Source organism: Panonychus citri, unplaced genomic scaffold (genome assembly GCF_014898815.1).
Source record: "Panonychus citri isolate SS breed McGregor unplaced genomic scaffold, ASM1489881v1 Contig00135, whole genome shotgun sequence".
Lineage (NCBI taxonomy): Eukaryota > Metazoa > Arthropoda > Arachnida > Trombidiformes > Tetranychidae > Panonychus > Panonychus citri.
The window spans coordinates 825429-852336 of NW_026515540.1; the positions used below are offsets into that span (position 1 = coordinate 825429).

Here is a 26908-nt window from a genome sequence, read left to right on the forward strand (position 1 = left end):
ACAATTAAACGATAAATTATATCGAAATAAATTGTAAATCATCAACATTTCAAAAACTAAAACGAACCGTTAGCTATTTTAGAAAACTGGACTGGTCAAGATTCTGTGAAAAATAATTAAGAAAACGAAGGAAGAAAAAATTTAATCAACTAGAGCAAAGGAAACGGGAAACAAATCTCAATACGATTAATTAACACTCGAATCTCAAGTCGGAAGAAAACTCAATCACAAGAGAAATAGAGGTTAATTGTTAAACATGGAAAAACAATCTAACAATTAACTAACACACTCACATTCACATTAAAGTTTTAATATAAATCATCATTAATGAATTGCTTAATTGCTCCAATAGAAATCACTTTAATCACAATTAACAATGACACCTTTCAACAGAAATGGCTTTTTCTTTGTGCCGATGTCCGTCAAGCTTTGCCCTGGATCACTTTTGTAACGGGAGCTGAAACACTTTGATCTATTATTTATAATATCAAATAAAAGACTAAAAAAATTAGATCAATTCATTTATTTTTTCAAGCTCGAAACTCTTTAATTGTATCAAGTTTAATTCATATGAAATAGTCGTTTAAAAAAAACATCAATCCGAAGGCATAAAACATTGAATGTGAATGAAAAGATCACAATCTGAATTGCAATGAATCAAAATCTTAACTTAGAAAAGTGGTCATTAAATCGTGATTTTGATCTAAAATGTTCTTAGGGATTTTTAAAGGGTTTAGACATTCACGAATTTTTCTAATTCGAGGTAAATCTTCATAGCATTCCGGTCGATTTTGGTTTAAATTTTGGCTTATTTGAGGTTCGTTGATTGTTCCTTCAACCTGAGGATTGGATGTCAATCCGTTGGCTTGTCCGGGCAACCACCAGGCTTCAGAGGTTAAAAAATCTTTCTCATCTTTATCATCAACTGACTCAACCATTTCAATCAAATTTTCGATTATGGCCAAAACAATTGATGCTTCACGGTCATCAAGTTTAACTGGAAATCTTCCGTCGAGTATTGATTGAAAATAAGAGTGAACAGCTTGATAATTAACCTTCTCTTCGTCATGAATACAGCTCGTACTTTCACCACCATTTTCGTCGATATTTATATTCTCCATGGATCCTGATCTGGTGGAGAAAAGTTTTCCCATTTCTACAAAAACATCTTTCAATGTTTGCGAGAAATCGTCACACTTGGCATCAAATGGAACACAATAGGAAATAATCGATGACCACTGAGCGATATTTTTCATCTCTGGATACGAATCAATAAAATTCTCTCTCTGGCTTAATTCCCTTCCTTTTTTCTCGTACGATTCAATCAAAAATCTGTAAAAATGAAACAACAAAACAAAACAAAACAAAACATGATTAGTATCGTTTTCAAGGATAATCAACAACCTGAAGACTCGTATTTATATAGGTAATTAGGATTAAACAAAGAATTAGTAGATTTTAAACTTACTTAATCTCAGGCAGAGTATTTGATGGTAAATATGTTTTCAGTAAATCCAAATCGGAGATAACACTTGGTCCATTCTCTTTCAAGGCTTTAAGTAGTTGCTCTTTTTCATTATATTTATATTCACATTCATCTTCAACAATTTTACACTTTCCTTTGCCCCTACGAGCCATGATTAATTTCGTTCTGATGATAAACAAGATGAAAACTCAGTGGTTCATGAAGATTCAGTTTATCAAAACAAGAATCTGAAAGTTGTTTTGAAAAGCACTTGTTGTCACTTCGTTCAGATGGCGACACATTCGTCGAATTTCAAGCAGCGCCATCTAAGGGAAGAAAATGATTATCCGGTTTTAGGAAAATCTTGTTGATGATTAAACACGTGTTATAATTGTTAATTGTTTTCTATTTAATCTAATTAATTAATTTACGATTTAATTTATCATTATGGCTGAATGGGAACTTACGAATAAATTAGGAACCTACTTAGATCGACATTTGGTCTTTCCTTTGTTAGAGTTCTTGTCTACTCATGAGGTAAGTTTGGTGGTTTTTTTCATTTTTTTCTATATTAATGTTGATTGATATTTATTGTCATCTTTTTTTTGCCTTCATCATCAATTTATTAATTTATTATTTGGTGTTTTTTTTTCTTCCTGACCGGTTGTTTTGTTTAATTTGTTTGGTTTGTTTAGATTTACGAGGAAAATGAATTACTTCAAGTCAAATTGGATCTTCTTAATAATACCAATATGGTTGACTTTTCAGTTGATGTTTGGAAACAGCTCAATCCTGATCTTGCTGATTCACCGCCTGATCACTTTTTTGAGAAAAGAAATGGAGTTGTATCACAATTGAAAGAACTTGAAAATGTTACCAGGCCAATTTTAGCTTTACTAACCGACGAAACTATTAGCCAAGAGATAGCTAAAGCTCGAGATGTCCGCCAATTGTTGGATTACTTACAAAAAAATCACGGAGTAAGAGAATTGAAAATTTTACCAATCAAGTGGTTGACACTTAATTTTACTAAACTTTCTTTCTTTTTTGCTTTTTTCTTGACAGTTTAATCCTGATATGGTTGACAGTTTATTGGAATTTGCTAAATTTCAATATGAATGTGGTAATTACTCTGGTGCCGCTCAGTATTTATCTTCTCATCGAATGTTGATTTCACCAAATGATAAAAATTACCTTAGCAATTTATGGGGTAAATTAGCCTGTGAAATACTAATGCAAAGATGGGAAGTTGCTTTGGAAGATTTCAATCGTCTCAAGGAATTTATCGATAGCTATCCGTTCTTTGCTAATCAATTACACTTGTTACAGCAAAGAACTTGGTTAATCCATTGGAGTTTATTTATATTTTTCAATCACTCACAAGGACGAGATATGTTGATCGATATGTTTTTGGAGAAGAAAGCAAATTATCCTAAACAACAAACCAACAATCCTTATTTGAATGCTGTCCAAACGATGTGCCCTCACATTTTGAGATATCTAACAACTTCCGTTATTACTCATCGTAAGCGACGTGAACACATGAAAGAATTGGTTAAAGTTATCCAACAAGAATCATACACTTACCGTGACCCAATCACCCAATTTGTCGAGTGTCTCTGTGTAAACTTTGATTTCGATGGAGCTCAAAAGAAGCTTCGTGAATGTGTCGAAGTTTTCGAACACGATTTCTTCTTAGTGGCTTTAAAAGACGATTTCATTGAAAATGCTCGTCTTTTTGTCTTCGAGATTTTCTGTCAAATCCATGAATGTATATCCATCGGAATGTTGGCCGAAAAACTGAACATGACTCCAGAAGATGCGGAGAAATGGATCGCCAACCTTATTCGACAAGCAAGACTTGATGCCAAGATCGATTCTAAATTAGGTCATGTGGTCATGGGAACTCAAGCGGTTTCACCATATCAACAATTGATTGAGAAAACCAAAGCCATGGGAATCCGATGTCAAGTTCTTACCATGAATCTGGAAAAGAAATTACATTCTGTACAAGAAAGAGGTTGGGATCTTTCTTAAATATAACAATTTAATCATTTGATATTTGATTAAATATCTCCAATCAAATAAATGTAATTTGAAAGCTTAATTGTCAATCTTTTTTTTTGCAATTAAAAACTGGTAAATAATTTTACTTTAATTATTATGATTGTCATCAAATATCCACTAATGATGAAGAGCGCATTTCATTTAAATCAATCATTTTTCACATTTGATCCTAATTTTATACCAACACAATTGCTATTCAATTAATTTAAATGTCGATTAACTAAAGAAAAGCGAAAAGTAAAAGTGACCAACAATTAAAATTTTAATTCTCTTTTTTTTTCCAATTTATTTTTGGTCACAATTCAGTTTTCTCAAAGACAACCTACTGTGGCCTCTTACTAAACAATCAACTGATTGTTGTATTCAAATTGAATTCACTTGATTGTATTTATAGTTATTTTTGTTGATCTGATGTTTATCTAATTGTGGTTGTCGATGAAGATTAACAATCATAAATCAGTTGGGATTCGGTAGCAATTTAATATTAGATTGTATATTGTTACCTTTCATCGAGTGTTGAACAATTTGTTTATTTATATGTGTGTTGATTGGTCTATAATTTAGTTAATTGTTCAATTAACCTTGAACATTTTCCCTCAATTAGGTAACTAAGGAAAAAGATAATCAACTTTTTGATCGTAAGTTTGATTGTTAACTAATCTAAATCATCTTCAGACAATTAATAGTAAGCAAAAAAAAGATGTAATTTAATAAGAAATTAAAGTTAATTGCTCTTATTTGAATCGATTGATATCTTGACATGAAAACAAATGAAAACTTAAATTAAACAAAACCTATTAATAAGAACAACTTTTTGATTGTTGTTAATCAGAGGGAAACAATTGGTCGGCATGTAAACAACAATTAAACGATAAATTATATCGAAATAAATTGTAAATCATCAACATTTAAAATATCGAATTACGATAATAAAGATAATACAATCAAAGGGAGAAAATTGCGAAAAAGAAAAACAAATTTCGGTTAATAGTTGATTTTGTTTCGAAATTAAAAACAAGCTTAAATCGTTGATTACATGTTGATGTTGATCATGATGAAGATGAAGCTACTTCCTAACTCAAGTTTAGATGATGATGGAAATGATGATGATGATGATGAACATTTTTCCGGGCCAATTGAGAGTGAAAGTCAAAGTAAAACCAAGAAGGAGGAAGAAAATTTGATGAGGATGAAGAAAGAGTAAAAAGAAAGAGAAAAAGGAAGATAATATTTTACCGGGTCAATCATCATCTTCTTTCATCATCATCATCAAGCCGAATGAGATATTTTTAATTGTCGATAAACTAAAACGAACCGTTAGTTACTTTAGAAAACTGGACTGGTCAAGATTCTGTGTTGATTTTAATATCGGAAAGAGAGGAAACGAAATTTACTAATCAACATGTGATTTTGTTTTTTAAATCAACAATCGAAAATCATTCAAAAGTGTCAACAGTTAAATTGCCAAAGAGTTAAATTCGACAACAATTAAGTTTCTTTTGATTAGTTTTTGTTCATTCGATTTCTCCTCGATCATAAACTGACCACAATATGAGGATTAGTGTTTTCCTGTGTCCAGTTTTATTAATCATCTGTGTCCATCTCAATGGTGCAACTTTATTCAGTTTATTGGGCAAAAAAAATTACATCTTAGCCAAACCAAGGATCATAATTAAGCCCAAAATTTACATTGGTACCCACCCGCTCTTGTTGGGCAAGAAAAAGGCCCTTGCCGCTAAAGCCGTCGCTGGACTGGGGGTGGTCGGTATCCTAAAGAAGCTTAAACCTAAGATTTCACTGCCCAAGATTGAACTTCCTCGATTTGGTTTACCTAAGATCCCGTTATCTTTTTCCGTTTCCTTGGACAAACCAAATGAATCAACTAACGAGGATGAAGTTGAAGATGCTGCTGAAGCTGCAGCTGATGCGGTCAGAAATGCAGCTCACGATGATGTTGACCACATTGACCATCATTCCTTGACCTCAAAGAAACTTTCCTCTTCCAAATATTCAGATTTATCCTGGATAAGTGACCCACCTGTTGGATTTTCACCTTACGATGATGAATTTTCAGTCGGTGAATCGAAAGCACATCGAAGTGACAAATTAAAACAGCAACAAAAACAATCAACTAAATCAAATCAACAATCATCGCCGTCAACCTCATCATCATCGTCACAATCAAGTGGCTCATCTAATTCATATCGTTCACGAGATGGTAAATATTATCCAGGTTCAAGTTACAATTCAAAATCAAATAATTATCCAATTAACCCTTTATCCTCATCTAATTATCAAGCTAATGATGATGAGGAAGATTTCAAGGCGAAATTCAAGCCAAAAGAAATTAGTAAATCATCAACTCGAATCTCGAATAACAATAATAATAAACAATTAAGACGACGACCTGTTAAAAGTGATGATGATGACGAAGATGATGCCGATGATGAAAGATAGTTAAGTTTAATTGTCAACCATTAATTCAGTTAATCAAATCATTTCCGTCTGAATGATAATCCTCCCAATATCATTTGTAGTTATAATATAAATTGTAAAATAATTTTCCCAACCAATTGAATGAATTGTTCACTTTTTAATTTTATTTTTTATTACCAATCTAGTTAACAATTAACTAAATAAATACATTATTTGATTATCAATTAATTTGTTTTAATTGTATTGATTTGTTTTTCAGATCCATAGACTTTAAAATAATAATTGCCAGAGGTAATTAAATTTAATCATTTACATGTTATTAAAATTTTTGGCAATTTATCAATTCCAGGAAGTTAATCAGTCAAACTACACTAATCAAGTTAATTGCCCTGAAGGCAAAGCTACTTCTTAACTTTAGACTAAGTTTAGTTAAATTGATGATTAAGAAAAATTTTCTTCATTTTTTTTTATATAATGGTAACAAACATGTTTGCATGATGATTAAAACAACAGCAATTAACTAACTATTACGAATGTAAATGTCCGTTTTCACGGAATCACTGATTGTCACAATTCATGGGAATACAAGGTAAACAATTAAATCAACGATTTAATCACTTCCACATCAATCGGATTACAAATGATAATAAAAAAAAACACGAAAAGGTAAACATAAAACTTTGGAGAACAAGTTTTCCTTCAATTAACTGTATGTAAAATTAATCGATTAAGATTATGGTGCCAATTGAGATCGAAAATTGTTCTAATAATTAGAACATTACGATTTGCAAATTCGAAAATGGAATCAACCTTTCGGTCGATTCCAAATGGGGATTTTTTTATTCGGCATCTGAGACGGAGAATTTTATTTCACTTTTTTCTGTTTTATTTATAGCTCAGTACAAATACCCACCCGCTCAAGGTTCGAACCAGAAACCCAGAGATCCCCGAACTCTGGACTATAAGATTCTCGCCAAGATTGGATGGGCGAAAGAATCAGAACAAAAGAAATACTAATGACCAATGTCCAGCTCACGATTTTCATTTCAACATAAATTTGGAGAACAAGTTTTCCTTCAACATGAAAGTAAAATAAATAAGTCGATTAAGATCATATGATCAATGATATCGAAAATCAATTGTACTAATGATCAGAACATTTCAATTTGTGAGTTCGAAAAAAAATCAACCTTGCGGCCAATTCCAAATGGGGATTTTTTCATGTGATCTGTTTTGTTGTTGTTTTCGAAAGTTTTTAAGGCTCTCTGAAATTGATCGAAATCAATTGGATCGAAACCAATTTGATCGAAATCAATTACCCACCCGCTCAAGGCTCGAACCAGTCGTCTCGAGGATCCCCGAACTCTCAACTTTCCGATTCTCACCAAGATTGGATGGGCAAAAGTGTTGGCACAAAAAAGGTTCAAATGACCAATGTCCGGCTCATCAAGTTCATCCAAATATGAGCATTGAGTTTGTTACAAGATCAATGGTTAATTTAAATGAAGCATTTTTTATAAGTGTTATTGGGAAGCAATTAAAATGGTACAAGGTTTTTAATTTATTGATTTGGTTCGATAAAAAAATGATTATCATTGATTATTATAATCATGGCTATGGCAATGTTAGTTTAATTGTTTGGAAATGGCGTTTTTTTTGTTGTTATGAAGTCTTTAAATATATTAATTGTAGGTGATAGTGATGATTGAGACAATGGTTTGTTGATAATTGTGATGATGATGAAATTTGATTCAACACGTATGATGTTATTATATTAATTAGCTTTTTTTAATCATTGAGGTGGTGATTTCCAAGATGCATAGTTGAAAGTGATGGTAAATTGTTTCAGTTGTTGTTGTTGTTGTTGAAGGTTGTGATTGCGATTTACTTGTTTTACTGGTTGATTTAGTTTAGATTTTTTAAAAAAATCGAAGGCAAGTTAAATTAGTGTAATCCTTTTTCACAATTAGTTCAATCAGATTAACCATTTTCTCATTTATTTTGATTCCTTTCTCTCTTAATTGGACAAATTTACGGTCAAAGGCATCAACAGGTTTTCCTGAGCGTTCAATTAATTGTCGGGTTAGTCGTAAAAATGGCACAGTTAATTCATGACGATCATAGTAATCGTTTTCCAAGACCATTGGAATCGCCTTTTGGGCATAATTTAAGGCCTCCTGTGGGCTACCGGAGGCGATCATCGAGGTAACCAGTAGAATTAGAATCTGATAGACTTGAGCGTTTGACTGATCGTTTTCTCCTTGGAGTGTGATCTTTTCTTGGATAAAGAAACAATTCTCCAAAATGTTTGCCGCGTCTTCAAAATTACGCGATTTCAAATATCGACGAGTTTCAATCATCTCTTTAGAATGAAGGAAATCGACAAAAGGTCGACTGGTTCGTAGTTCATCCACCGACAGACAATAAGTTAGAAGACTTTGAAAGGCGATCGATCGCTCTCTGATCACTTGACTGGTAAAATTGCCGACCAGCGTTTTCTTTGGGAAATTAAAATCTTTCAGCAGAAGCGGAAATCGTTTCATTAGGCCCATGTAAAGGGACGAGAATTCGGTGTATCTTCGTTCAATTACTCCAGGCTGACTTTCCAATCCAGGGCATCTCTTGATTATAATTGTGTACGAAACATGTTTACTCTTTACACCACTCGAAGCTCCTGTGGTTACCGTTCGAGCGGAAATAATCTCAAAAGTAACACGATAACCTGCTTTCCTTGGAGTGGAACAGTTAATGGTGTCATCTCTCCATTTCGCTAATTGCTGGTTAGCCGAAGTAACAACTTGAGACTCTCGATCCAAATCTTTAAGGTTACCATAGCTTTTGGACCTTCGCTCATCTCCAGTGTAGGAATATAAAGAAGTAGATGAAGAGGAAACAGATGATCCACAATTAGCACTATTGTTATTCTGAGTTAACCTTGAAACACCATTGAACGATCTTGCAACATGAAAATCAAAATCAAGACAAACATCAGGACCTAATTCTTGTTCACCATTATTGGTCCCAATTGATCCGAAAACATTTGAATTTATCACAGGTTCACCAGTGAGATCCGTTGTTACACTTTGGCTACAATCACTGTAATTAAGATCACTATTGTGATCATCTTGAGGACCATTAATTGAGGAGATATCAGAGAAACATATAGATAAACTCTTGTCCAAACTGGAGTTGGATGTTGTTGTTGCTGTTGTGGTTGTGGAGGTGGTGGTGATGGTCGATATTCTTGAAATAGAATCAACAAGTGGTCGTTTGTGGTGGTCAGTTAATCCGATTGGACGAGTGTCACTTTCATCCCAAATTAGTTCATTTTCTTCGTAACTATCCAACATCTCGTTTCATTGTTTGAGAAAGAAAAATTCGAAATCAAAATGAACGATGTAGTAAATCAAACAAACTGACGAAATTCAGGTCAACGGGAGGGTAGAGAAAGAGAGAATCTGAAAGAAATGATATTGCACCGAAAATAATGTTGGTCAATAAGAAAAAACACCAAAACAAAAACGAGAAGAAAATAAAACAACAATTGTAACCAGAATAAAAGAGCAATTGAAATGCGCACTCACTTGTTGCCAATGGAAACAGAGAAAAAGAAACAAAATTTGTAATAATTTTAATCTTCTTTTTGTAATCACAATTTGTTTTTTTCCATTTTGATTCATCTCTTTAATTAGTCATCGATAGTTAATCTTTTTTTGTTCTCGTTTATTTATTCATTTCAGTGACTCACCAATCGCCAAATTTATCTCCATTTGATTGTCTCTTCGTTTGTGTCACCAAATCCAAACAAAGAAAACATGTTCAGGCTCATCCACGTCATTCTCTGTACTCTCTTCCTATGGGCCACCCTGTTGTTTACCTTTTCTGGTGTTGCCGATTCGACCCGATTCCACATCTACCTGATGCCCGTTTACATGGTCATCCTGTTCGGATTCGCTTCGCTCTTCATTGTCCTTAATCGTGTTGTCAACTTTAACAACTGTGAAAAGGCTTGTCAAGAATTGAGAGAAGAGATAAAAACAGCAAAAGCTGAACTGACCACAAAAGGTTTCACTTGGTGATAATAAATTGTTTTTTTCTCAGTACATTATATTTGATTTGAAATAATTTAATTGTCTCAAAATGTATTCAGGTTTTTTTTTGATGATTTATTTGAATTTTTTCATGATTTGATATTACATTTTTTTTTGTTTTACGGATTTTTATTAACGTGGAAGTCTTCTTTTCGCTTTTTTGAAATTCCTTGGAACAATAACGGCACCAGTTGAATTTGAAGCTTCAGCACTAAAAATGAAAAAGAAACAAAAATGTTATTTAATTATTGGAGTTATTATTGATTAGCAAATTTGTTTATGTTATTTGAGATGAATACTTACGCGAATCTAAAAGGCTGTCCTTGAGTGGGAGCCGAATTAAGGAAATTGAAATTAGGCTGAGTCTCAAAATTGATAGCATTTGCCGCTGGACTCGCTCCCAAAGATTGAGTATGATTGGTAGAAGCTGAACTACCGAAAGTGAAAACATTACTAGAGCCAGAAGCGGGAGCTGGTGCTGGTGCTTGAGATTGTGATTGTGTTGCAGCAGGTGAGGCGCCGAATGTAAATGTTGAACCGAAAGCATTTGATTGTATACTCGGTGTGACCAGAGGTGTGGGCGCAGTGTTAGGTGCAGAGCCGAAAACAAAACCTGATGATGTTTTAGCAGAAGTGGTAGAAGGTGTTTGACCAAAAGTAAATCCGCCAGTAGAGGTAGAACCTGAAGATGCTGTGCTACCAAACGCGAAAGTTGATGGTGTTGAGGCGGTTGAAACACTAGTTACAGAAGGAGCTGTACTCATGCTAGGTTTAGGTGCTTCAAACGAGAACCCTGATGACATTGTAGTGGTTGTTGTTGATGGTTTCGATGCGAAACTGAATGTGTTAGGAGTGGACGTTGAACCAAATGAGAATCCACCAGTGGTTGGTGATGTAAGGGTGTTGGATGTCGAGCTTGAAGTTGTCGTAACAGAAGGAAAACTAGACGATCCTGATGAGCCAAACGTGAAAGCCGAAGGTGCCACTGTTTTGGATGTACCTGAGCTGGACGAAGCATCTACAATAGCATTACTCTGTCCAAATTTATCGGTATTGTTGGTAGATGCTGAGCTACCAAAGGAAAAAACATTACTAGAGCTTGCAGCGGGTGCTGGTGCTGGTGCTTGAGATTGTGATTGTGTTGCAGCAGGTGAGGCGCCGAATGTAAATGTTGAACCGAAAGCATTTGATTGTATACTCGGTGTGACCAGAGGTGAGGGCGCAGTGTTGGATGCAGAGCCGAAAACAAAACCTGATGATGTTTTAGCAGGGGTGGTAGAAGGTGTTTGACCAAAAGTAAATCCACCAGTAGAGGAAGTACCTGATGATGATGTGCTACCAAAAGCAAAAGTCGATGATGTAGAGGCGGTCGAAACATTGGTTACCGATGGAGCAGTACTTGGTTTGGGTTTAGCTAAATCAAATGAGAATCCTGATGACATCGTAGAAGAAGTTGTTGATGGTGTTGAGGAAATTGTAACATTAGAAACAGACGGAGCTGTACTTGTATTTGGTTTAGCTAAATCAAACGAGAATCCTGATGATATTGTGGTAGTGGTAGTCGTTGTTGACGCTGTAGATACTGTTGAAGCGTTTGATACAGCTGGAGCTTTGCTTATGGGTTTAACTGAGTCAAATGAGAACCCTGTTGACATCGCTGTGGTTGTTTGCGGAAGTGATGAGGTCGAAACACTAGTTACAGATGGAGCTGTACTGGTGTTAGGTTTAGGTGCTTCGAATGAGAATCCCGACGACATTGTGGTGGTGGCTGTTGACGGTTTCGATGCGAAACTGAATGAATTGGGTGTTGATGATGAACCAAATGAGAATCCACCAGAGGTTGGTGATTTGGCTAAACCCAGAAGATCCTGATCCTGATGAGCCGAAAGAGAAAGTAGTTGTTGCCGGTGTTTTAGATGTACCTGAACTTGATGGGACATCAACAATGGCATTACTCTGACCAAATTTATCATTATTATTGTTCGAGGCTGAAGTACCGAAGTTGAAAACATTACTTGAGCCTGAAGCTGTTGATGCTAATGGTAGGGGTGTTGAAGAAGCAGGCGGAACCATAGCACCTTTTTTAACCGTTTCACATGCAATACACTTAAGATCAGCGGGCTTGTTCTGTACAAAGCATTCATCGCACATCCACGATCCTGGTGGAGGCTTGAATTTACTAAATAATGATTCGCTGATTTTATTACCCAAATTTGTTTTATCTACAGTTTTATCTGAAATCGTCTGAGAACTGGAACCATCTTTAACTGGTGATTTGCTTGATTGGTCAGAGGTTTTTGATAAACTCTCGGTAGACTTAACAATCTTGATCTCTTTATCATCGCTTACTTTATCTTCAACTGCTGCCAATGCAGCATCAGCTGAAATTCTACTTCGGGTTGATCACCTGGGAGACATTGGTACTTTACTCACGTCAGGCTTTGGCAACCATTTCATCTTGAACTACCTTGGTTGGTGATTCGTTAACAACTTCGATTACTGTAGTGTTAGCTGTTTTAGTTGTTGATTCTATTGTGATAGGTTGCTCCTTTTGAGGCACAGGAATAGAGAAATCAGATGATTTAAGAAGCTTGTTTTCTTTCTCACTTTCATTTTCAAGAACTTCAATAGTTGTGGTTAATTCGGTAGCTTCACCAACATTTTTATCCTTGTTAAGACTCGACGAATCATCAGGTTGTGAAACATTACTAGATGAGGCGACAGGTGCTGACACAGCAGAAGCTTCAGCAAAGCTGAATGAAGGTAGATTTGTAATATTAAATGGGACATTATTTTTGAGTTCAAGTGGAACAACGTTCTCGTATAGTTGTGAAGAAGAACTGGATCCCTTTGGTCTAACGTTAAATCGTTTACTTGGTCTGATTTTACCACCACCACTTCCTCCAATGTTCTTATCTCCGGCAGAGAAGTCACCATAAGATGGGGATAAACCTAAATCTCGTTGAGGTGATACACTAGAATCAACTCTGTCAACAGAATCTGTATCAGATGGTGATACTGCCCATTTAAGTTGAGGTTTATCAATTGGAACAAGTGATGGTTTAAGTGATGGATAAGGAACAGATTTAACAGGTCTCGCGTAAGGTGTTCTAATAGTTGGTGCTCTCCTGGGCTCACTGAGGTATCTACTTGTATCAATAGACCCAAAGACAGGAATTTTCTTAGCATCTTCTAAAGGAGAAGATATCTTTTCAATATTAGCTAATATTCTCTTCGCAGCATCACTGAGAAGATCTTCTGAGTTCAACTTTTTACCGCTATCACTGTTACGGTTATTGTTGAGTTGAATTTTAACATTAGAGGTGTTATTAATTGGACTGATTAATTTGTTGAAAGGAGCTGCAAGACGAGCTCTTTTGGCTGATGTCCCGCCGAAGGTAGTTTTCCCTTCATAATAAGGCGAATTAGCTCCACGAGGTGAAACACTTGTTGGTGAGGTAAATTTGGAAACATTAAATCTGGAACTAGGTGAATGAGACCATAAAAGGGATCGTCGGCTATCATCTCGACTACTTAATGATGGTTTGTTGTCGGTTTCAACGGCGACGTCCCTATTTTTCAATAGCTCTTTTCAAGCGTTCAGTTTTATCTTTATCAAAAACATTACTTGAGCCTGAAGCTGTTGATGCTAATGGTAGGGTGTTGAAGAAGCAGGCGGAACCATAGCACCTTTTTAACGTTTCACATGCAATACACTTAAGATCAGCGGGCTTGTTCTGTAACATTCATCGCACATCCACGATCCTGGTGGAGGCTTGAATTTACTAAATAATGATTCGCTGATTTTATTACCCAAATTTGTTTTATCTACAGTTTTATCTGAAATCGTCTGAGAACTGGAACCATCTTTAACTGGTGATTTGCTTGATTGGTCAGAGGTTTTTGATAAACTCTCGGTAGACTTAACAATCTTGATCTCTTTATCATCGCTTACTTTATCTTCAACTGCTGCCAATGCAGCATCAGCTGAAATTCTACTTTTCGGGTTGATCACCTGGGAGACATTGGTACTTTCTTTACTCACGTCAGGCTTTGGCACAACCATTTCATCTTGAACTACCTTGGTTGGTGATTCGTTAACAACTTCGATTACTGTAGTGTTAGCTGTTTTAGTTGTTGATTCTATTGTGATAGGTTGCTCCTTTTGAGGCACAGGAATAGAGAAATCAGATGATTTAAGAAGCTTGTTTTCTTTCTCACTTTCATTTTCAAGAACTTCAATAGTTGTGGTTAATTCGGTAGCTTCACCAACATTTTTATCCTTGTTAAGACTCGACGAATCATCAGGTTGTGAAACATTACTAGATGAGGCGACAGGTGCTGACACAGCAGAAGCTTCAGCAAAGCTGAATGAAGGTAGATTTGTAATATTAAATGGGACATTATTTTTGAGTTCAAGTGGAACAACGTTCTCGTATAGTTGTGAAGAAGAACTGGATCCCTTTGGTCTAACGTTAAATCGTTTACTTGGTCTGATTTTACCACCACCACTTCCTCCAATGTTCTTATCTCCGGCAGAGAAGTCACCATAAGATGGGGATAAACCTAAATCTCGTTGAGGTGATACACTAGAATCAACTCTGTCAACAGAATCTGTATCAGATGGTGATACTGCCCATTTAAGTTGAGGGTATCTACTTGTATCAATAGACCCAAAGACAGGAATTTTCTTAGCATCTTCTAAAGGAAGATATCTTTTCAATATTAGCTAATATTCTCTTCGCAGCATCACTGAGAAGATCTTCTGAGTTCAACTTTTTACCGCTATCACTGTTACGGTTATTGTTGAGTTGAATTTTAACATTAGAGGTGTTATTAATTGGACTGATTAATTTGTTGAAAGGAGCTGCAAGACGAGCTCTTTTGGCTGATGTCCCGCCGAAGGTAGTTTTCCCTTCATAATAAGGCGAATTAGCTCCACGAGGTGAAACACTTGTTGGTGAGGTAAATTTGGAAACATTAAATCTGGAACTAGGTGAATGAGACCATAAAAGGGATCGTCGGCTATCATCTCGACTACTTAATGATGGTTTGTTGTCGGTTTCAACGGCGACGTCCCTGGTATTTTTCAATAGCTCTTTTCTTAAGCGTTCAGTTTTATCTTTATCAATAGGAAGGGATAACTTTTGAATATAATTACTTGATGCAACTAAAGATGAACAGCCACTTGTTGATGAAGCTGTATTCTCACTGGATGAAGAACCTTCTTCATCCCTGACCTCGTTAACAATACCACGTGACGTTGAAGGTGTTGGAGTGGCACTAGGGCCAAGTTCATGTTTTCTTTTTACAGAAAATCTTTGAGCGGTAGTTGCTGAGATCTTATTACTACCAGGTAATTCGGATATGCCTAAGCTATTAGATTTATCCATTTTATCGAGAGAAACTTTGAAGTCATATTTACTTGTTTCTTTAACTGGAGGCTTTATTGGTTCTTCAACGACGATCTCTTCTTCTTCCTCGGTATCTGGCACGTCTAATTTATCTTCTAATTCTTCCTCTTCTTCGACGTCCTCTGCGTCCTCTTCTTCTTCCTCTTCTTCTTCTTCCTCTTCTTCTTCATCTTCTTCGGCATCGTCGTCTTCATCGTCTTCTACCTCTTGATTTCCATCATTTTCACCCTCATCATTATCATCAAGGATTACCCTTGCCGGTCTTGGGCCTAAAAGTGATCCATCAAAACCACCATTCTCCTCGTTGATATTATTCTCGTCAGTTTCACTTGCAACATTAGTTAGAAAATAATTTTTTACATTAACAACCCAATTAGGCAGGTAGCTCTCCAACTTGTATTTCAAATACCATGGTTGCTATTAATAAAAAGGAAAGAAAGAGGAATATTGAAAGAAGAAAGAGATCAGAGAAAGAGAGAAAGAGAGAAAAAAGACAAGAATTAACAAATATCAACAATATGGATGCAAATATTAGGATAAGATGCAGGCCTAACCATCAACATTAATAAAATAGATTAAAATGGTTAATCTAAATTAAAAGAAATATTGATTTAAGAATAAACATAAAACAAACACGCACTATGAGAGGTTAAAAGCATTGGGAACAAGAAACCACACCAACAACTGGTTGATTGAATATCTTACCTGATTGTAAGGCCTATCATAAGGTTTGCGGCTACGTTTCCGGTCTTTCTTTTTCCATTTATAACTCACTGACGATGACATGATTAAAAATTTGTCCTCTAAATTTGACCTAAACAATTTATTAAAAGTAATCACAAAATTTAATTAAATATTATAACACTAATTTTACCCGAGTTTTGAAACCCAAATTAAAATGGCGGAAATCGTTTAGTCTGCGCAATGCGCATCAGGCGATTCAAGGGATTGTTACCTTATAACGAATTGTGGTTAACCTTTTTTTCTTAAACAAAAATAGAATTTCATTGATTAGCAATTTAATTTAAGTGAACAATTAACAACAACAATTGATTAGGTGAAAACTTGATGAGAAAATTACAATTAAATTGAAAGAAAAAATTGATTGAAGATAAATTGGTCTTCTTTTAAAATGTCAACATGAGAAAAATATTCTCACTTTGAAGGTTAGAATTTTTTTTCAAATTCTGCGCTTTCATGTGGCTCCATCTCTTGTTTGGGTTTAGAATTTTCGACTCTTCTCTTTGGTTGAATTTGGAAATTTTTTCTTTTTTTTTATTGATAAATTAAGTTGAAGAATTTTATTTGCTTGTTGAGTTGACAATTCCCATTTTTTTTTACTCTTTTTTGAGATTTTTTTTCTTGTGACTTATTAGTGTTTAAATGTCGCAAATACCACAGGAAACACCATGGCCTTGTTTCTATGTTTGGCAACAAATTCCAGCTGATGGAGGTAATATTGTCGCAACTCAAGCAACCGCAGCTTCAGCGGCAGCAGCAGCAGCAGGAGGAGGAATAGTACAAACAGCGGTGCCCACAGCGGTTAATCCTAATGTGATCATGGCTGCTGATGCTGGTGGGGCCATGCAACAAACTGAAAGAATTCCCATTCAAGCAACACCTGAGATGTGTGATGAAGAACCATTATACGTAAATGCCAAACAATATCATAGAATATTAATTAGACGTCAAGCTCGCGCCAAACTGGAAGCTGAAGGTAAAATACCTGCGACCCGAAGAAAATATCTTCATGAATCAAGACACAAACATGCCATGAATCGAGTTAGAGGCGAAGGTGGAAGATTTAAACAAGGTGGTAACAACAAAGTTTAACTAATTATTTATAAATAGTATATAAATTCACATATTATATTTTTGCTTCTCTCTCTCTCTCTACCTCTATCTCTATGTCTTTTTCCACATCTAAGATCTGTGTTTAACCTAATCTTTTTTCGCCTCTTCTCTCTCTCTATCTCTTACTCATACCTTATTTTTTACTCCATTTGGAAATCTACAATTAGAGAAGAAAACAACTTCTCTACCTTTGTTTCCCTTTTTTCTCAATAAAAACATCACTAATTTAATGAATGAATTTGATTCGATGGTTTGAAATGATTCCATTTATGTTTCCAATTCTGATTGGTTAGTTTTCCATTACATTGCCTCATTCATACGAACACGTTTAGTTTGATTCTCCTCCTCACCAGCTGATTATTTAAATTGTTTCTTTTCTTCGATTGTCTTAAATTAATTGTTTTCTATTCTCTTCCATCAAAATTGTTCCTCTTACAATCAAAGTAAATTCACTCTAAAGGTAAGACTTTTCTCTCCCTGGTTAACATTTGTTGTTTTCTCTCTCAATGTTTCCAATTGCTGCAAATGCGAAACCTTATTAGTTGATCAGCTTAAAAAAGCTAATTTATTAATAGCCCAATTAGAAGCAATTATCTTTTTCTCATTGATTGGATTGTTGTAGTAGATTAACCAACTAAAGGTCTATGTTGGGTTTTCTTTTGTTTTGATTCGTAATCTTGTCCTATCATCTTTGTTTTGATTTCTCTTTAGATTGGTTGTTCTTAATTCGGATTTAAATGTTTCCCCAAAGGCCTAAGTCTTTGAAAGAAGAGGATGAAGATGATCTTATTCGAGCTCAGCAAGAGTTCATGGCTCTTAAAGAAGCGGGTAAAATTCAGCCGAGTGTCTCTCAGGTTGTGAAAAACTATTCAAATGAGAAGGTGAAAAGTGAAAGTGATTCAGAGAAACCGATTGACGGATCTCTAACCTTTGATGTTAATTGTTTGTCAACTATTGGTGAATTACCTATCATTGAGAGAGAAACAAGTGATTTCAGTGGATTCTCATTTCCCAAGAAGGTGAAAATATCATTTCCAAAGCCGACAAGAAGAGTTGAAGGGTCGACTAGTAGATCGATTCCTATTCCATCAAACAAAGATCAAAGTGGAAGTGAAAATTATCGTAAACAAAATGAACAATTGATCGCCAACATGAATGAAGAACAGATAATTGCCATGAGAGAAGAAATTTTGTCTAAATTGAAACCTGAACAAATTGAATTTCTGAGAAATCGACACAAAAATCAGAACCAAACAAACTGTAAACAAAATAACACCAAAGATGATATTGGAAACGATCAGATTGAAACAGAGGAAAATGAACCGATAACGATGAAAGTTGCCGACGCTGAACTACCGATCCCGATGACGGTGATTAAAGAGCACAATTGGTTAAACATGAACGTAGTTGAAGAGGATAAACTTGAATGGTGTCGACCTGTGAAAGAGGGTGAGATTAAATCAACCACCGAAAGTGCGAGATTTGATTTCTTTGGTAATATAATCATGGATCATGAAAGTAAATCAACCAAGGAAGGACTTCACCATCACGGCGATGAACCAGAAAAAGCGGGCTACTCTTTACCTGAAATTTTCACCTTCATCCAAAGTACTTTTGATTCTCAAAGTATTATCGGCCTTAAGATATTAGCCCGAATCATGGATAAAGCTCATAAAGGATTTTACGATCAATTCTTCAATTCAATATTAGCTCAAGAAATACTTGATAATTCAGAGATCATCTTATCAATTCGTAAATGTTTGGACGAAAGTTCTGAAAGTATAATCAGAGAGGCGATTCTTTGTCTTCACGCCTTAATTTGTAACAATCTTGTCGACGAATCTTGTTTGGACAGATTCTTCCCGGTCACTCTTCACCACAGCGCCTATATTTTCTTGACTCCGAAATTTCCCGATAAAAACATTAATTTTGATGAAATGAAAGACGATCAATTGGTTAAATTAGATGTTATCAAAGGTTTGATTCGATTTGATCTACTTTCCCGACTTCGATTTCTTTTGGATAACAATATCAAACACAAACAAGATGCCACCATAGTTACCAAAATAATGGAAATATTAATACGAATATCGAGACATTCACCCGAAGCCTGTAAATCGATCGTTAATTGTCCTTATCTGATCGAAACAATTGTGACCAATTTTGTACCGAACAAAATTGATTTCGCCAATCAGTCCATCTATGGTAATCCATTTGCAAAAGCATTGAAGTTAATTCGTCTTCTCATCTCGGACACATCGAATTGTATCAAAATAATGAATTCGCATATTGACCTTTGGGAAGCACTTCAGCTTTACTTAACATTGGATCCCGATTGTTTCCGTGAAGAGGTCACTAGTTTAAAACGAATCAACATCTTACAAATCACAATCGAGACTCTTAGGATTTGGTGTATTTTACTTTGCAATCGCGAAATCAAACCAGCCAAAGATTGTTTCAATCAAATTTATCCAGTAATCTACAAACAATTACAATATTGTTGCACATTAACATCAACTAATCATAAATTTGATTTCCAATATGCAGCTACACTAATTAAATGTTTAACTTGGGCCACTTTGGATGGTGAAAATTTCCAACGAGGTTATGGTTCCCTAGTTGAATCAATATTATTTCAATCAGTTCGTGATATAATTGACATTAATATGGTTCCACCTTTTGACTGTCTCATGATGATGACAACTTGTACTGAATTTTTGATTAAGATTAATTGTAATCCAACAACCCTGATAATCAACCTTTTGACACCTTTACTTGAAAGTGATAAAATTATGAAAATAATTGGATCAAGATTGAAAAAGTGTTCCTTCATAATCCGACCTAAATCACTTGAAAATGGAGTCAATAGAGATGCTCAATGTTTACCATCATTTGGAACAATTTATTTTGGTGGAACTGAAATACGATTTGTTGATTTAGCTCAAGATGATTCTGTTGTTTTCTTCATTGAATCTCTATTAGGAGCAGCTGAATACACCAAAAACAATCAAATCATTTCAAAAGTTATTCTTAATCAACATATTGGTGATTATATTGATTCAATTATCTCCAATGGTTTATCACAAGAGGAAAGCATTTTCACCCAAATTGAATTTACGTTAATTTATCAGATTTGCGTCTCTTCATTGAAGATTATGATCAATGAACAGCAATTGTTTTACAATTTATCCTTGATTAGTCTCTACAATTTAAAGGACAATCAAATGAAAGAAAATCTTCTCAACTTGATCATCTTCAATCCAACAATATTAGTAAAGTTAACTAAATCTACTGATGATGTTTCGATAAATTCAATTGATCAAATCAAGTCAATTTACTTTAATTACTCAAACTTTGAGTCAAATTTATGGATTTTGATCCAATTGTCAACAATTTTGGAAACAAAGAGATTCAAAGTGATGATCAAGTTAATCATATCAATGGAACATTACAATTTATTAATTTCATCATGAAGACCAATTACCAACTATTAATATCAATGATTCCTGAACAAACATTATTCTGCTTGATTGCAACAATTTATCTGATTGATGGTCGGAGATTTGCTGAAGATTCAATTTCAAATTATCTTCGTGATTGTCTAATTGTTTTAGACGCTGACAATTTAATCATCACTAATCCACAGCAAGAATTACCTCATGTATCAACAATCTCTCACTTTTATGATTTATTCATGAAACAATTTGAATCAGAATCATTTGGAGATTCAATTTTCATTAATTATCTACTGGTATTCCTTAAATCTGATTCTCATCATGATTTCAAGAAGAAATTATTTTCTGATTACTCGATTTCTCACGATTCCTAACAATTAACTCACCAAATGATCTGATCATCAAACTGGACAATTTACTTTACCCTTACCTGAATGATTTAACAATCGCTGAATTATATTTATCAGCTCTACTTTGTAATCAGATTCCAATGGCTCAAAAAAGCTTGATTTACTTAATTGCTGTTCATCATGTTCATCATATCCTATTCAATCAACAAGTTAATTCATCGTTACAATTAACCTCAAGTGAAGACAAGAAAAGACTCCAACGTTTACAATTATCGATAGCAAAATGTAACAATCAAATTTTATCAAATCATTTAACCAATTTTATGAGAAGTGATTTAATTAACCTTTGTGATTGGGCCAAGTATTGGATTGACTCCTCAACAATTAGTCTTCATCAACAACAACAATTAAAATGAGACATTTATTTTATGTTTTCTTAATTGTTTTCAAAACAAGGTTGTAAAAAATAATTTAATTTAAATTAAGATATCAGAAACAAAGAGATTAAGAAATAAGATTATTACATTGTAAAAGTTAATCACAATTAACAATCTCGGTTTGGATGAATAGGAAAAAAAATCAAATTAACTCAAAATTGGTGAAAATTGAAATTAATTGAATTGATTGAGAGAAAGAAATTAATGAAAGAGGTAAAGAATGAAGGAAGAAAATAAACAATTTAACTGTAACAATTAAAGTTAAATTGCTTCGGTGGGACCCTAAGAAATTAATCTCAATGGGTATTCAAAGATATTAAATTCAATCGCAATTAAAATTGATTGAAAGTCGATGAGGTTTTTTTTTGTTTTCAAATGATGAAGTAGATGGACAATCCAATTGATGTTAATTGTTACTCCATAAAAAAGATGATTAAATGAACGATGTCCATGTGATGTTATTATTGAAAGCTCGCAATCGGTTTAAAGGTGATTATGGTGATTAAATTTAATTGTATTTATTATCAACATTATCCAAGGCTTTCATTACTCTTTCGAGTACATCAGAAGCACCATCAATAATGGCAGCGGTGTTGATCTTAAATGAAGGGAATGATCTGTATTGATAATAAGGTTCACTGATTGTCGAAGAGAAAAAGAAAAAAAAAATTCGAATTACAATTTGAATATTTTTCGACAGAGAAAAAAGTTCTATCAGGTAACTTACCTTCGTCTTCCCTCCCTGAGTAAAAGGCCTAAACCAAGAGCGGGAACCATAAGTGCACCCAAACCGAAAAGTAAAACCATCGGTAAAACATTTCCAATCGCTCCAGGAATCATCGATGAGATTAAACTAACGATTCCGGTCGCTGATCCGGCCTGTCGGTTGGATCCATTTGGATTGGTGGCTGGTGAATTAGCCGATAGAGCGATTGTCATAATTGATGAAACAATTAAAAACATATATTCCTTACGGGCCCACATTTTGTTGACTGTTTGGAAGAAAAAAGTTTTGATTTAATTTCTTTGGAACTTTTTTTTTTTTTTTTGTCAATTTAATCCGATTTTATGAATTAGATTAATAAAAGCACAATGATGAGTATGAAAGAGAGAGAGAAATTTGTAAATCACTTTGATCACAGAGAATTAATAAGATTTAATTTACTCTACCTTGTTGTTTGATTGTTGCTGTTGGAAGAAATGAAATTTAATTGTTGTTGATGTTTTACACTGATTAAGAATGAAACTTATAAAGAGACTTGATCAACTTGGATTCTAAGTTTATATACTGCGACGGGGAGGGAGAAGATAATGAGTACGATGAGGACGGAGAAGATGAAAAAGGGGCTGATGAAGTTTATCAAGTTCCAGGTACAGTTAATAGTTTTGAGAATTTTCTTCTTCTTCTTCTTGTTCTTCTAATATTATATTATAATTCTTATTCTTAATCAACAACAACTCGTCACCAGTGTTTAAGTCAAGTAGATGGGGTCAGTAAAGTCCGATCTCGTTTAGAGAGTGGGGATGAAAGAGAAGATGATGAAGAAGGAGGAGGAGAGAAGATAAAAGGGTCGAGATTTGGGTTGGAATTGGAATCGGAGTTGGAGCTTGGGTTAGGATTGGGAGAGAGAGAGAGAGAGAGAGAGAGAGAAAAGTAACAAGGGTGAAGAGAGAAATGGGAAAAGAGAGAGGGAAACAAAATGATGAAGATGAAGATGAAGATAAGAATGATAATCAATATCAAGAATAACAAAAAATTAGTCTTTCTGCTTGCGGTCCTCAATTTTATCCAAAATTTTTGTATATTTAAAACTGTGACCTAGGATTTAGCATCATTATCTTCATCATCTTCATTTCGGGTCCCCACCCGCACGTTATAACGGTACTAACTGACTAACTAACTAACTAACTAACTTTGCTTGACGTATTTAGTTGATGATGATGATGATAAACCTGAATTGCTTGTTTCATCTTCTTCATCTTCTTCTTCTTATATTAACCTTAACCTTAAGTAATCAACAAGAAGATGATGAAGTTACCTTTTTTTATCGTTGAGACTTTTGGTTGTTGATGTTGATGATGATGGTGAAGAAGAAGAAGAAGAGGAAGAAAAAGAAACACCGTAAACCATTAACCTTCAATTATTATGATTAAAAGTCATCGGCATTTAACTTGCCACTGATCAACCTGATTCTTAATTGTGATTAAAATACGAGTCAAATCTCCCTCAGGCATATCCGTACCCAACATCATACTTGATCAATTTTCCCAAGCCAATCAAACCAAATGTTTCTAAATTGCCAATGATAACTTTTTTGTATAGATAATTATCTTTACTAATTGTTATTCATTAGATAATAGCAACCAGTCTGATTCTAAATCATCCCGATAGTTAAGGTTCAAGTTCAGATAACATGAGAGACAAATGAAGAAAAAAATTAACCAAACAATTAACGAAACAAACGCTCTATTGTTAATAATTGATTAACCAGATCACAATTTAGTGTATTGATTTGGTGTAACTTCAAAAAAAAATCAGCTAACTATTAAAAGAATCAAGATCCGTAACAATAAATTGAACAATTGAGTATCAAAAGGATTGATTTAGTTGATTGAATTTCAGATTTTTTGTTATTGGAAACAAATTGTTACCTTTTCTAATGAAACGTGATTTGTTTTGACAGGTAAACAAAACAATTTAAACCAATTAGATCAAAAATACTGACAATTTATTTATTTTTTATAAGTTAACATAATCTAAATTAGATTGTTCAGATTGCCGATTACAAGTGAAAATCTTGTTTAGATCATTATGAAGATGATAACGGTTCCTGTAATAAAAGCACAAGAAACTAAAGGTACATGTTAATGAGTACGGATATGCCTGAGGGAGATTTGACTCGTATTTTAATCACAATTAAGAATCAGGTTGATCAGTGGCAAGTTAAATGCCGATGACTTTTAATCATAATAATTGAAGGTTAATGGTTTACGGTGTTTCTTTTTCTTCCTCTTCTTCTTCTTCTTCACCATCATCATCAACATCAACAACCAAAAGTCTCAACGATAAAAAAAGGTAACTTCATCATCTTCTTGTTGATTACTTAAGGTTAAGGTTAATATAAGAAGAAGAAGATGAAGAAGATGAAACAAGCAATTCAGGTTTATCATCATCATCATCAACTAAATACGTCAAGCAAAGTTAGTTAGTTAGTTAGTTAGTCAGTTAGTACCGTTATAACGTGCGGGTGGGGACCCGAAATGAAGATGATGAAGATAATGATGCTAAATCCTAGGTCACAGTTTTAAATATACAAAAATTTTGGATAAAATTGAGGACCGCAAGCAGAAAGACTAATTTTTTGTTATTCTTGATATTGATTATCATTCTTATCTTCATCTTCATCTTCATCATTTTGTTTCCCTCTCTCTTTTCCCATTTCTCTCTTCACCCTTGTTACTCTCTCTCTCTCTCTCTCTCTCTCTCTCTCTCTGCCCCAATCCTAACCCAAGCTCCAACTCCGATTCCAATTCCAACCCAAATCTCGACCCTTTTATCTTCTCTCCTCCTCCTTCTTCATCATCTTCTCTTTCATCCCCACTCTCTAAACGAGATCGGACTTTACTGACCCCATCTACTTGACTTAAACACTGGTGACGAGTTGTTGTTGATTAAGAATAAGAATTATAATATAATATTAGAAGAACAAGAAGAAGAAGAAAATTCTCAAAACTATTAACTGTACCTGGAACTTGATAAACTTCATCAGCCCCTTTTTCATCCTCATCTTTTAGCATCTTCATCATCTACAAGCGTTAATTTGATTTCACTAAAATGTGCCAACTTTTTGTTCCTTTTTCCTTCTCATTTCTCTACTTTTCTCAACCTAATTCCTAGTTTTTCAACTGTTATCATCATCTTATTCATTTCGCTTGTTCACCGATAATAAGATAACTTTCAATCAGTCTGTCTGAATCAACTAAACGAAGAGAAAAATTGAATATTCAATTAGAGATGCATGAAAACTGTTAATTCCTGTTTAGCTCTTTGCCTTTCATCATCTTCCTTTCAGACTTCCAATTGATTCCAATTATAAAGATAACACCATTCATCCATCATGGTAATGGTAATGATAGATTAGGTCAGTAAATAAAATTGAATAATTGTGGTTTATTTTGGAAGATAATCCATCCATCTTATTTTTTTTCCTTCTTCTCATTGTCCTTTGTTTCACTTTGAGAATAAATTTATATTTAGATCCATTTTGACCAAATCCATTCGATCACTTTTTCCAACTGACCTTTAGAAATGTAATGTAGTTTCATGAATGTGAGAGAATAAGAAAAACAAACCAAAACTGTTACATTGAAAATTTAGAATAATAGAATTAGAATGGAACTTGTTTGGAAATTAGGTTTACCCATTTGAGACCTTTTGATGAGAAAGTAATCAAACAATAAAGAAAAAGTAATAACTGTTATTCCAATTTAAGAATTAAATTCAAATTCAAAGTGAAAGAGAAATTAAAAGAAGAAAAAATTTTCTTTTCTCTAAAAAGAAAACAAATGAATCATATGTTCGTTCCCATGGTTACCATAGATTTTGAGTTAACATGGAAAAGGTTTTTGTCACTGTTGGAACCACAAAATTTGACCAGTTGATCAATAAACTGTTGGAAAACGAGACAATTAAGGTAAGTGAAGATTAACTGATTAATCAAGATTGTCAATTAATCTCTTTTCTTTTTAATGGTTCGTTTAGCTATTGGAACTTCTTGGTTGCCGGAAATTGGTTATTCAAAAAGGTTTTTCTCCAGGGGAAATATTTTCTTCTTCCATTAAATCAACCGGTATTGTTGTTGAGATCTTTGATTACGCTCCGAGCATAATTAATCACATTAAAGAAGCTGATTTTGTTATCGGCCATTCAGGTGAGGTTAACTAATTTTTTCTCATCAACTCTAATGATGATGATGATGATGATAATTCTTAGGGTTGAAAAAGAGAATTGCTTTTATAATGGTTTGGTCTTTATTTTGGAATTTTTTTTTGTTCTATTCTCTTTTCCTTTTTTTTTCTTTTCTCTTTTAGGAGCTGGTACAGTTCTTGATGTTCTTAGGTGTGGTAAACCTCTTCTTGTTGTGATTAATGATTCGTTGATGGACAATCATCAAACTGAATTAGCTGATAAATTGTCGTCTCAAAATTACCTTAAAAGTTGCACAGTTTCTGATCTATTAACTGCTTTGCAATCATTCAACGTTAACAGTATCAACAAATTTCCTTCTCCTGATTTTGATAAATTTCCTACATTTTTGGATTCCCTTTTTTAGGATTAC

At 34.2% G+C, this 26908-nt stretch overlaps 9 protein-coding genes and 1 long non-coding RNA gene across 11 annotated transcripts; 5 read left to right on the forward strand and 5 right to left on the reverse strand.

Moving 5' to 3' along the window:
* Positions 1 to 521: 521 nt before the first annotated feature.
* LOC128391756 (uncharacterized) lies at positions 522 to 1728 on the reverse strand. Its single transcript, XM_053351703.1, has 2 exons — positions 1469 to 1728; positions 522 to 1332 (listed from the first exon to the last, which is right to left on the reverse strand). The coding sequence occupies exons 1-2, from the start codon at positions 1636 to 1638 to the stop codon at positions 666 to 668; spliced, it is 837 nt and encodes a 278-aa protein (XP_053207678.1). The 5' UTR covers positions 1639 to 1728; the 3' UTR covers positions 522 to 665.
* Positions 1729 to 1804: 76 nt separating this feature from the next.
* On the forward strand, positions 1805 to 3623 carry LOC128391755 (eukaryotic translation initiation factor 3 subunit E-like). Its single transcript, XM_053351702.1, has 3 exons — positions 1805 to 2002; positions 2161 to 2445; positions 2531 to 3623. Exons 1-3 carry the CDS (start codon positions 1913 to 1915, stop codon positions 3500 to 3502), a joined length of 1347 nt encoding a protein of 448 aa, XP_053207677.1. The 5' UTR covers positions 1805 to 1912; the 3' UTR covers positions 3503 to 3623.
* A 1160-nt stretch (positions 3624 to 4783) lies between these two features.
* Positions 4784 to 6196, forward strand: LOC128391839 (uncharacterized). 2 transcript variants are annotated; one of them, XM_053351794.1, is made up of 2 exons: positions 4784 to 5750; positions 5832 to 6196. In XM_053351794.1, exons 1-2 carry the CDS (start codon positions 5084 to 5086, stop codon positions 5987 to 5989), a joined length of 825 nt encoding a protein of 274 aa, XP_053207769.1. In that variant the 5' UTR covers positions 4784 to 5083; the 3' UTR covers positions 5990 to 6196. The 2 variants fall into 2 exon arrangements, with proteins under 2 accessions (XP_053207769.1, XP_053207768.1); XM_053351793.1 differs by having other exon boundaries at positions 4786 to 6196.
* Positions 6197 to 6802: 606 nt separating this feature from the next.
* Positions 6803 to 9568, reverse strand: LOC128391835 (sorting nexin-21-like). The gene is made up of 2 exons (XM_053351789.1): positions 9553 to 9568; positions 6803 to 9426 (listed from the first exon to the last, which is right to left on the reverse strand). The coding sequence occupies exon 2, from the start codon at positions 9316 to 9318 to the stop codon at positions 7888 to 7890; it is 1431 nt and encodes a 476-aa protein (XP_053207764.1). The 5' UTR covers positions 9319 to 9426; positions 9553 to 9568; the 3' UTR covers positions 6803 to 7887.
* A 545-nt stretch (positions 9569 to 10113) lies between these two features.
* Positions 10114 to 16381, reverse strand: LOC128391971 (nuclear pore complex protein Nup153-like). Its single transcript, XM_053351940.1, is given in 6 exon segments — positions 10114 to 10270; positions 10363 to 11907; positions 11909 to 12447; positions 12500 to 13584; positions 15086 to 15890; positions 16179 to 16381. Coding segments are annotated over 6 exon segments (4134 nt in total). The 5' UTR covers positions 16260 to 16381; the 3' UTR covers positions 10114 to 10191.
* A 68-nt stretch (positions 16382 to 16449) lies between these two features.
* On the forward strand, positions 16450 to 17565 carry LOC128391846 (nuclear transcription factor Y subunit alpha-like). Its single transcript, XM_053351803.1, has one exon. It carries the CDS (start codon positions 16857 to 16859, stop codon positions 17304 to 17306), a length of 450 nt encoding a protein of 149 aa, XP_053207778.1. The 5' UTR covers positions 16450 to 16856; the 3' UTR covers positions 17307 to 17565.
* A 67-nt stretch (positions 17566 to 17632) lies between these two features.
* LOC128391830 (RNA polymerase II-associated protein 1-like) lies at positions 17633 to 21670 on the forward strand. Its single transcript, XM_053351778.1, is given in 4 exon segments — positions 17633 to 17787; positions 18039 to 20696; positions 20699 to 21142; positions 21145 to 21670. Coding segments are annotated over 3 exon segments (3480 nt in total). The 5' UTR covers positions 17633 to 17787; positions 18039 to 18064; the 3' UTR covers positions 21549 to 21670.
* Positions 21671 to 22027: 357 nt separating this feature from the next.
* On the reverse strand, positions 22028 to 22946 carry LOC128391847 (uncharacterized). The gene is made up of 3 exons (XM_053351805.1): positions 22740 to 22946; positions 22297 to 22561; positions 22028 to 22207 (listed from the first exon to the last, which is right to left on the reverse strand). Exons 2-3 carry the CDS (start codon positions 22551 to 22553, stop codon positions 22078 to 22080), a joined length of 387 nt encoding a protein of 128 aa, XP_053207780.1. The 5' UTR covers positions 22554 to 22561; positions 22740 to 22946; the 3' UTR covers positions 22028 to 22077.
* Positions 22947 to 25720: 2774 nt separating this feature from the next.
* Positions 25721 to 26070, reverse strand: LOC128391855 (uncharacterized). Its single transcript, XR_008325876.1, has 2 exons — positions 25991 to 26070; positions 25721 to 25870 (listed from the first exon to the last, which is right to left on the reverse strand). It is a non-coding gene; the product is annotated as an uncharacterized LOC128391855 (long non-coding RNA).
* Positions 26051 to 26902, forward strand: LOC128391843 (UDP-N-acetylglucosamine transferase subunit ALG13 homolog). The gene is made up of 3 exons (XM_053351797.1): positions 26051 to 26263; positions 26332 to 26500; positions 26661 to 26902. The coding sequence occupies exons 1-3, from the start codon at positions 26183 to 26185 to the stop codon at positions 26900 to 26902; spliced, it is 492 nt and encodes a 163-aa protein (XP_053207772.1). The 5' UTR covers positions 26051 to 26182.
* The last annotated feature ends 6 nt before the right edge of the window (positions 26903 to 26908 follow it).